This window comes from Platalea leucorodia, assembly GCF_965183815.1.
Source record: "Platalea leucorodia genome assembly, chromosome: 6".
Classification (NCBI taxonomy): Eukaryota; Metazoa; Chordata; class Aves; order Pelecaniformes; family Threskiornithidae; genus Platalea; species Platalea leucorodia.
Genome location: NC_138828.1, coordinates 51,329,066 through 51,339,910, shown reverse-complemented (window position 1 = coordinate 51,339,910; position 10,845 = coordinate 51,329,066). Strand labels below are relative to the sequence as shown.

Below are 10,845 nucleotides of genomic sequence, written 5' to 3'. Positions count from 1 at the left end.
TAAGGTACATAGTTCAAATTGGCAGAAAAAAACCATATTGTCTCATTATACAATATGCAGTCATAGCCATTCATCAGAAGCTTCTGTAAGACTTAATTTCTATAATCCATTATCTCTATTTTACAAATTTGTCTCAGGAAAAGGAATCTTTTGGTGATGGCTGTTTGTTTCATAAGCAAACCAGTCGGGGAAAAAAAAGCAAAAAAGACTTTCTTAAAGCAGCAGATCTCAAATTTAGATATCACACTCCTTCCAAAAGCATACATCATTTTAATTACATCTGTACGGGCATCAGTTGGATTTGATGGTGAAGCTGAGAAATAAGGCAGCAATGCTATTCAAAGAGAATCATAATGAGCACACTCACTTTGGAAAAATAAATGCATTCTGTTTCAGTGGGCCTGCTGCTCACAGGACAACTGCTCCCGTTTACACCGCTGCACTGTTGCTCAAATCAAGAGTTGTACTTCTGTACAGAGAAAAGAATGTGCAGAAACCCTAAGTTCCTGAATGAATTATTGTTTATTATATTATAGGACATATTTATTATAGAACAAATTATAAAATATGCTGAGACAAATTCTCAGCTGCTACCAGTTTACTGAGCTTCACTGAAATCCAAAGAGGTTACTTGATTTAAACTAGAGGAAGAGCTAGAAATTTAAAGTGCATAGAATACCAAAACCATCGAACACTCCTTTGGCTCACAAAGGTTCTACATATAAGGTTACTGTTGTCTGAATTCCCTCCTTGTATTCATTTAGCTATCAATAATATTCTGGCAACTAAATTGGGATATTGTAATTAAGATTTAGTAATTCAGGTGGCAGGGTTAAAAGAGTTCATCAAAACATTTTGATAAAATGGAAAAATTTTTGGTGATACAAGTACAAAATTTAGATGAATCATCTGAAACAAAACCGAGTGCTTGCTTCTGTTTTGACTCCCTTTCATTTGGACTTAGTATTTAAAAAAAACAAAAACAAAAACCTGCTTCAGCCTAAGCTGTCATCAAGTTCTTTAAGATGAAACCTCCCTGGCAGTGCAATTGCCTGCTAGCTTGATACTGCTTTCTGCTGATTGCCACTGCAATTTATGCAAAATCTCATTCATCTGCAGGAAAGGTGGCAGGAATTACAGAATTGTTTCACCTCATGAAATGAATGACTAGACTCTACTCTAGTCTGATTTAGGTCTAATTCTGCCTGCCAAAACAAAATCCCACATTTCTTATGGCAATCCTATTCAAAGAGCAACTTCAACATGGGAGAGAATCTACTCTTTGTGGTAAGGCACCCACCAGTCGTGACATGGAAGAAGAGGAAGAACATCTCAGAGGGAAGGAGGGATGGAAGGTACCAGTAAAACAGGAACAACTCAAGTTTTCATTTTGATATGGCTTTGTGGACATCCTTCCATCTGAATGAGAGTGCTATAATAATATCATGAACTCGGTTCTGAATGCTCCAGTAGGAAAAAAAAAAACAAATAGTCAAAAGTATTCTCTGTGTATCTTTAATTCTGCATGGTTGCCACTATGTATATGACAAAGGACAGAGTGAAACACCAAATGCTGCTAAAACAAGTTCTAAAAATTAAATCTTGATCTTTCCTTTTTACAATGAACAATCCAGAGCCTTTTCATCTGAGTCCAGATGACATTACCTGAGTGAAGAATCCACTCTCTCACTAAGCCAAAGTCTTCTCGTGTTTGACTTGATTGCACCCAAAATGGCTGCAAAAAGATGGCTGGAATAACTTATTCACCAATTTCTGGGAAGTGCTGGATTGCACACTGTATGGAAAGAAAAGCCATATAGTAGTTCCATATTCTGCAATTACATGTCAACAATAGCCTTCCTAGAAATACAGCCCAGAAATAACTGCACATCAGATGTCAAATAAGAAATCAATGCAGACCAAATTCAGGATCATAGCAAAAATAGAAGACAGTTGCAAATATTAAACAACAAATAGCTACTGAGTTTGTTTTATAAGAGGGCTTCTTTGATTTTTTCATATGAATAGATTTGATTTTTTCTTATAAATGGAGAATCACATAAATGCCCAAGGCCTTGCTTCTTGCAGCTAAAACACTTGATGCTGGTTATTGTTAGACACTAGAGAAGACAGAACATCTCAACGTACTGAAGGGTTCTGGAGTCTTGACCAGGCCCTGTAAACTGTCAGACTAACTCTTGAGCACGTTATATGTGTCCCTGAACTACTAGCCTGGAGTCAGGTCTGGAGGTTTGGGCGTACATTTTTTTGCTGACTGCCTCTCTTCACTCGAAATAATTTGCATTTTCAAGGAACAATTTCTATCTCCACAAGCTACACTCCAGGCATGGATCAGAAAAGCCCATTTCTTCTCCCATTTTCAGAAGAATCTGAGGGGTTTTTTGTTGTTTGGTGGTTTGGGTTTTTTTTGTTTTTGTTTTTTTTTGTTTTTTTTTTTTAAGAAAGTGAATTAATTTAGTTTTTAATCCATGCAAACTATGAAGATCATCTTCTAAATATGACCTGACTATGAACTGAGGTAGTACTATACTGGGAGGTTTGCCAGGGGGTGGCACTGATACTGCTTTGAGGAAGGAAAGTGGGGTAGGATTCTCCAAACAAAGGCTCTTTGAGTCTTTCACCTGCTGGAAGAGGAGTATCAGTGAGATGACACGTTAGATCACACGTGACAAGAGGATCTGTGTGCAGCAGTGTATTAACATCTATACATGAGTGTTTGTCTTCTGCAGCATGAGGATTAAATTCAGAAAGGCAGGCGGATGTCTAGTAAGTACCACTAGTCCATCTCCTGCGCATTTCCCAAACATGCAGCTTTCAGAGCCCAAAAAGCAGTTTGGGTCAAGGTGGCTGGAAACTTCTAGTGGCTCTAAGGCAGCCCTGGAAGCGCTTTCAAGCAGCATCACCCAAGAGGTCACACAGAGTGTTTGCTGTCAGTTTTCTTCATAACAGCTGTAAACCATGATCCAGAAACACTCACACACTCTATTTCTGTCGTCCCAGGAGAAAGCTGTGTCCTTTCTGGTACCATACAAAAGGGATCTTTATGAGACAAAGGTTATCAACTTCTTACAGCACAGCAGTCATAATTCAGAAACAGAGCCAGCACCATCCCATGATTAGCATCATTGAGATTACCCTATACGAATCATTACCCAGCAGTAGTATTTGGGTTTAGAGTTCAGCCACTACCTTCATACCATCAGCAGATACCTAGCCATCAGGACAAAATCACAAAAAGCTGCTATGCACATGCAGTTTTTATGATACTGTATTTGTTGTCCCATTACTTTATCAGGAAGCCTGGCAAGGCTGCACTGCACTCCTAAGTCCTACAGGGTTTAAAACAAACAAATAAGAAACCCCAGGGGCTGTTGCTGACCACGACCAGCATTTACACACCACATGACTTGGGTTAATAAAAGGACACACTCTACACAACACGAGGTATCCATCATCTACCCTGCAGGCAGAAAGTTCCTCTTCTTTCAGTATTGATTGCCTCAATATTTATTTCCTTAGCAGCCTCAAATTGCTTCAGAAGCAGTTTTTACAACAAAAGACGAGAGGTCACTGCCTTTTCAGAACAGCTCTGAACACAAAGACTACAGGATTACATCAGCGCTCATCTTGGCAAAGATACTATGTGCATCATTAAACAGGGATTTTCCATTTTGGTAACCCTGTGCCAGCATTTGAGCCCGTGTACTTTCAATAATGAGTTTCTCATTACAGTTTTATCCAGTTTTTGTCTCAATTATTTTTCTTGTTCCCATGAGAGATCATAAAGAAATTACAACTTACTCAAGATCCCACTATATGAGAAGAGTATGGCACAAAAACAAAGCACAAGCAAAATATTGGTCATTGTAGGCAGATATCAGAAAAATTACCTCCTTATGGAGAGAATTGTTATCATTTGGTCAATTTTAAAAACTGTTTCCACAAAATAGATCGTCCCAGAGAGATGATTATTTTCTTGTGGAATGAACAGTTTCTTAAATTGACCCAATTAGATTAACAAAAACACATGAGGGTACCCTCTCCAGGTTTCGGCTACATACCAAATGTCCTGAGGAGAAAATGTATTCCATATGCAAATCTTGTATACCTGCAAAGCTCACATTACCAAATACCCAAAAGTGTTAAATAATTCCTTAACTTAGAGTCTCTTTGGAAAACATGTGTCATTTGTTTTATGCATATTAACGTAAGAAGGTAGTCTTGAAAGTTATCTCATTATAAAGAAAACAATTTTTATAATCAGCCCTGCAAACTTAAATTCCTGTTATTATCTAGCAAGGAAACCCATCTTTCAAAATGAAGGCTGAAGAATGTAACCATATTATCATTGCTACATGACTTTTGTTTTCTTAATGGCAAAAGAAAGGTAGCAATTACAATAAACTATTTGTCAAGGTCTGTGATTTCATTTATGTAAACTAAGCAGTTAAATCCTTTATTTTATAAGATTCTCAGAAAACGGTAAAAACTAGGTTTATCAGAATATAAAGAATTCAGCAAGTTCAAGGGAACCTCTGATTTATTTGGAAAACATAGGAATTATTTTCTCTCTATTCTGATGTTCTACAAAGCACAGCAGTATCCCAGGTATTAAACCACTGTTGTTAAAAGGGCACAAGGAAACAGACAAAGAAAAGAATTTGTAAAGGTCAACAAAACCAATAAGGACAGACTACTCCTTTCTTACTCTGCAACACATTAATCATTAGAGGTGGACTAGTCCATATTAGCCGTATCAGCTCTGACCTCTAGCTTCTCATCCAGTTCCCCTCTGCAGGTTGCCTACAGCCCCAGAACAACCTAAAGGTGATAGTACCCCTCAAACCCCCACCACCAACCACGGTGGCAAGAGCAACTGCAGCATCAGAAGATAAAGACAGAGGTGTGGTTATCAGTGTGCACCCTTCTTTGTACAGTGCCGGGGTCATGCTGGGGTAACACACACCCGCCAAAAGATGTGCCAAAGCACAGGGCAGAAGTAAAGGGCGGACCAGCTAGAGGACCTCAGCTTGGTCTAGCACCAGCTTTTTCTTCAGTGCTCACAAAAGTCATGGAGAATCTATTCTCCAGCTGTGTGGCTTGTTGCAGATTTTGACTTGTCCTGGAGGTACAGTCAGAAACTTTCACAGGCGCTTCATTCCACCACTGCAATTCCTCTTTGACATCAATTAGCAAGAAATCCTCTATGTCATCTTCAGGACCCTAGAAGGCAAGAGCAGACTGGCTCGTTGTTTCACCCTGGACTAACACAGTAAAATCTCGTTGATTGATCACCCTAGAGGAACTGATGATAAGAAATAATTATCCATCAGTAATTTACCTACATGTAATTTTTACAGATATAATTTCATTCCATATTGAGGCATAGTAGAAGTTTATTCTCAAAATTTGTAATAATACAGTGTTTCTCTCACTATGAAATCCTGTGTGTAATTTGCACACTATCTAGTTCATGGTATGATTATACAGATTAATGCTTATGGTATACTTTGCTAAAAAATAATTCAGAGCACTCACTACTTAAGAATTACTGTAAATGCTTACAAAGGAAGACTGAAATTATGAGAGATTTTTCCTTTGTCTTCATAGATGCAGTCATCACCAAAACAGAAAAAAAATTGTGCTAAGTGGAAGAATTGATCACTTGCACCTTTCAGAACCAAAGAAAACTGAAAACTACATGGAGATTTGAGACTATCAGTTACCTCGCAAATGCTATGGAATATAACCAGATCGCTCCATCACAGGCATTATTATTGCTACTACCATAATTTAAGTTTTTTTGCACTGTTGCAATAGAATAGTTTCATCCAAGTAGATAAGATTTGATGTTTAAAGACTGGCACTTCAAAGATAAACATGAAGTTCACACGTACTAGAAAAGTAGAGCAATTTAGGGCTATTACAACATCATCTTTAATGAAACAATCACTAACAACTTTAGTTTCAACAAATTGCTGGACTGCCATCAAAATATCCTATTTAAAAACATATTTAAGCCTAAATAACTTGGAAGTTTTTGGAAAAATAAAATCTTGAATTTCCTTTCATTCTGATCCAGCGTTTGGCCTTCTCTTCAGCTTAATCCAGATGCCATTATTTGGCCGAAGAATCAGTTCTCCAGTTATACCAAGCTCTTCCGGCTTTTGACACGAGTCCACCCAAAAGCGCCGCAGGATGAGGGCTAGAAGAGCTTTCTCCTCCATTTGTGCAAAGCGCTGACCTATAAGTTACAGGGCAGCAAAAAAAAGAAAAAAAACGTTATTGTCAGGTTGCATCAACAGTTGCTGCATTTGCACGGTCAGAGGGATAGCCCTAGGAACACAGGACAGCAAGGACTGTGCATCTGCCTTGAGAACAGAACTTGCTTTTGGCCGAAAATCAAGGTCACATGGATACTACTGAAACTAGCACTTTTCTCTGCGTGACAACTCTGGCTTTCTGGGACAATCCACAGCACGTCCTCTTTGCCACAGTACACAGAACTCAAAACAGCAAGGAGGAAACAGTCAACACTTTGCATGGAACTAATACAAAACACAGTCTTAGCATGTCTCTTGGATGGACTAGGTAGGGGGGAATGGATGACAGACCAGAGCAGGAGAAGATGCAACACAGGGACTGCAAGGAGAGACAAATCCCACTGTTCCATATATGCAGAGAGGAGCAAAGCAGATACAACTGCAACAGAACAACAGGCAGACCTTCCTTCAATGGACACTAAGCATCACACACACTAATGATCTGGTAGCACAGAGGGCAGAGTTCAATTTACATTACAGAGAAAGGTGGAGGAGGAAAGGGGAGAACAGAGAAATATGAGGGAAACCAAACCAAGTGTCGCAATTCTGGCAGTTCACTCAAACTAAACTGAAAATGGGAACAGGACACAAAACCCAGGGCTCAAAACTTCTTCTGTGTTCCCCTCTGTATAATATGCACATATGGATGTCTGTACACATGTACACAGTGATGTATTTCTGCAATGATATTAATGAACCACCTCTCCTGCACATGTTCCTGTACACCCAGGAACTAGCTAGACATCTAATATTAAATTAGATTCCTCTTTGGAACACATGAAGACCTAGTCTGCTTTTCTTATGGGAAGGGCATCTATTCCAAATGAGACAAATTAAAACCAAACAAAACAATGCCACCCCCAAAAGAAAACAAACAAAACCAAAAACCCAGAAGAAGCTGTATTTCCTGTTCCTGTAAATGGCATGAGAATCCCTGAATGTTCCCCACCTGCACTTAGGATCAGTGCAGGGAACAGTCTTTTCATGTGTTCTATGATATAAACAACAATGCCTCTACTTTGAGCACAGATAAATGCCAGGTGTTTCAGTGGCACCTGAAGAACTAACAAGTTCTGGGACAACAGGGAAAACACCAGAGCAACAATAGTGTGAGAAAGGGAAAGAATACATCAGTTGCAGACAGCATGTTTGGGACACTCAGCTGAGATCATGAGATAGACAGATGAGCTGTTTCCAGAGCAAAACAAGTGCAGGACATTTGCCTCTGCCTTTTCTTGCTCTGTCTTGCTGACACTGAGGATCAGAAATTTGGAAGCAATCCTGTCCTAACACAGGAGCCCATTAACATGCTGCCAGGCTGCACAGGCAGTGAGGAGAAAATACCAGCATGATAGACACTGGCCCCTGGGAAAAAAGGAAACCGTTGGGAAGAAACAAAATGTGGCAGCTCAAGCACCCAGCTCACAGGGGAGACAGTTCCCAGAATCTGGGGGCCAGGGGAGGACGACGGGACAGGACAAGACCAGCAGGCACATCAAGGCTTACATTTCTGATACACTTGCTGCTGCCACAGTTCCCACACCAAAACCAGCACTGTCACATTACAAGGGCTTCCTCTTCAGCTACCTACCAATGCAGTTCCTAGGACCAGCTGAGAAGGGCACATAAGCATATGGGTGCCTTCCCTTACAATTTTCAGGGAAGAATCGCTCAGGCCTGAACTCCTCCGGGTCAGGGAAGATCTCAGGGTCTCTGTGCAGGGCATAAGTTACGACAAGAACGTTTGTGCCTTTTGGTACCCGATATCCTCCTAAAGACAAAAGGGAAAGTGAGAAGGCTTGAAATAACAAGCAAATAAGTGACTTTCTATACACAACAGCACAGTAAAAAATAAAACAACACTGCCCTTTACTTGGGAAACACCTCCACGGAGGAGATGCTAGCAGGTTAGGGAGTGGCAAACACAGGACACTACTTACTAATACAGCAATCCTCTCTCAACGCACGGGCAAACAGCGGAACTGAAGGGAAGAGCCGAAGGGCTTCTTTCACAACACACTCAAGGTATTGAAGCTTCTTCAAATCGTCCGTTGTAACAGGACGCTCAGTGTTACCTGTCCAAAAACAAATAGGGGGATGAGCAAGACCAAAACTCCCCATTTTTGGTTAAACAAACTCATCCCAGCTCCCTCCAGGAACTCTCATCATGCACCAAGACCACGTAGGAGAAGGTGCTACACATACATCGAACGTGCATGTCTTGCCCCAAAGACGTAAGGTTGGCTGTACTACAGACCTTCTGGCACCCATCCCAATCACCTCTACCTATTGAAAGCTCCAGAAGGGCCACAAGGCATGTTCCGACCTCCCCTTCTACATCAAGGCTTATAATGTACCACATCCCCACTCATAAATGCAACCACCACCACAACCCCAATGAAGGGGGGAATGGAAACGTACCAAACACCTCATCCAGTTCTCTGTGAACCTTCTTCTGGGCTTCAGGATTATGTCCAAGTAAATACAGGGCCCAGTTCATAGCCGCTGCTGTTGTATCATGGCCCTAGAGGTCCAGATTTACAAAGACATTCACTTCAACAACATTCCTGTGCATAAGTAGGCTTCGTAAATACTTGGGTGTGCAGGTAGTATGGAAAATGAGACTTATTAGTCCCACAACCATGAGAAAAACAAAAATCAAGAGTAAAGAACTCTATCCGACATGCTGATTATCAGGATATAAGATGACCCATGATTCTGTCAGGTGCCCGAAAACTGACCAAGAGGGAAAAGTATTGAAATAATCCAAGCAAACATCCCTCTGCTCTGCCTCCTGGAAGCTGCATGAACTATCAGTATCTACACAATGAAACAGATGTATATTCATCTTTTTGGTTACTGTCCAGTCAACAACGTAACATCTGGGGAGCCAACAATTACCACAGGAGAGATACAATGGACACAATCTGTAGCCTTTACAAAACTATCCAAAAAAGAGTCTAATGAGATACAGTACAGTGGCCATAGGAGGCAATACTACTTGTTTTCCTATGAGAAGGGGATCAGCTACTACAGTTCTCAGTACCACATAAAAACTTGGGAAGGAAAGGAAACAAAGGGAAGGGGAACAAAAAAAAAAAGGGGGGGGGGGGGGGGAAGAGGAAGAGGGGAACAGAAAAAAAGTTGACCAACAAAGGATTTTGGCACTAAAAAGGTGCACTTGTGAAGTTCAGAATGCTGCCCCTCTTCAAAATTCAGCTACGGAGTAGTACAGGAATGGTAAGATGGGAAGAGAGTTTCTCTAGGTTACAACAGCAGTAACATGACCGTGAATTAAGCTCTTCTGAGACAGAATTCAGGTCCACCTAATAGAGTTGTGTGGAACACTTGTGAAAGTCTTGGTTAGATCCTTCATTGGACAGAGAACCAGACATGAGAAGACAGTACACCAATGCAGTTGACAACAGAACCAGGACGTTACAGCCAATGTGGCAAGGGACAAAATGTGAGGAGAGCTGACAAAATGCAAGGCAAACCACTGAAACCATTTAGAGCTCTCTTTAGCATTAATGAGGTTTGCAACAGGAGCTGAGAGCCCATGGCTCACGTCAGCCATTAAACTCTTATTACTCATCTGCTTTCATGAGTAGAGCTTGATCACATAGGCAGGGCCTGCTACATGTCTATTGCCCAACATTTTGCCAGGGCACACAGTTCTGGATCAAATGTTTCTATCCTTCAGTAGTTTCTATCCTACAGAGATTTCCTCTTAGGCTTCCAGGGCTAAAATAACTTCACACCAAAAGCAACCTCCTGAACTAAGAAGAGTCACTACCTGCAAATGGTGAATCTCAGGTTCTGGGCAAGGGGTGGGGGGGCAAACAAAAACAACAAACCAATGGGTTCCTTTGGTACCTCAAACATGAAGGTATCCACTTCTTCACGAATGTCCCTGTAGCTCAATTTGTTCCCTTCATCATCTGTTGCACTCAGCAGCAGGTCCAGGAAAGCTTTTCTCTTTTTGGAGCCACTTTCTTCACAGTTGCCATCAGTATCGCATTTCATTTGCTTGGCGTTTTCAAGTTCTGCAGCTTTTTCTGCAATGACCTGAGATTAGAACCGTTACATTAGATATGATGCACGCAGCACATGCGCACAGTCTACATCACACAGGTTTGTCCCAACTTACTAGAACAACCTTCATTTGTAGCAGTCTACATGAGCTAGTTAGCATACCTGTCCAGCATTAGCTCATGAACTTTAAACTGACTTTTTGTGTTAGTAGGTGAAATATGACCAATCTCTCTTGTCTCAAGCAATAGAATGAACCTTGAATAGCCTTTGTGTGATCAAGAAAATAGATAGCCAAACCATGCAAACAACGAGTGTTGATCATCAAGAAGTGTAAACACATCCAAAGTATCATCTGGAACAAGCCAATCGTGAATGCCACCAATAGCGACAGCAAATGAAAAAACATCACCACAATTTGAACAGACTGATCACCAGGAAGATATTACTCTACCCTATCCAATAATTA

The 10,845-nt window shown here is 40.8% G+C and overlaps 1 protein-coding gene across 1 annotated transcript in view; it reads right to left on the bottom strand.

Moving 5' to 3' along the window:
- Positions 1-6,089: 6,089 nt before the first annotated feature.
- CYP4V2 (cytochrome P450 family 4 subfamily V member 2) overlaps positions 6,090-10,845 on the bottom strand; it is a gene marked incomplete at its 3' end in the record, with an annotated part of 13,825 nt that continues 9,069 nt past the window's right edge. The window contains exons 7-11 of the mRNA XM_082315528.1: positions 10,221-10,412; positions 8,766-8,868; positions 8,285-8,419; positions 7,936-8,115; positions 6,090-6,265 (exon numbers count right to left, since the gene is read on the bottom strand). Coding sequence (XP_082171654.1) covers positions 6,090-6,265; positions 7,936-8,115; positions 8,285-8,419; positions 8,766-8,868; positions 10,221-10,412 — 786 coding nt within the window. The remainder of the gene's footprint in view (positions 6,266-7,935; positions 8,116-8,284; positions 8,420-8,765; positions 8,869-10,220; positions 10,413-10,845) is intronic.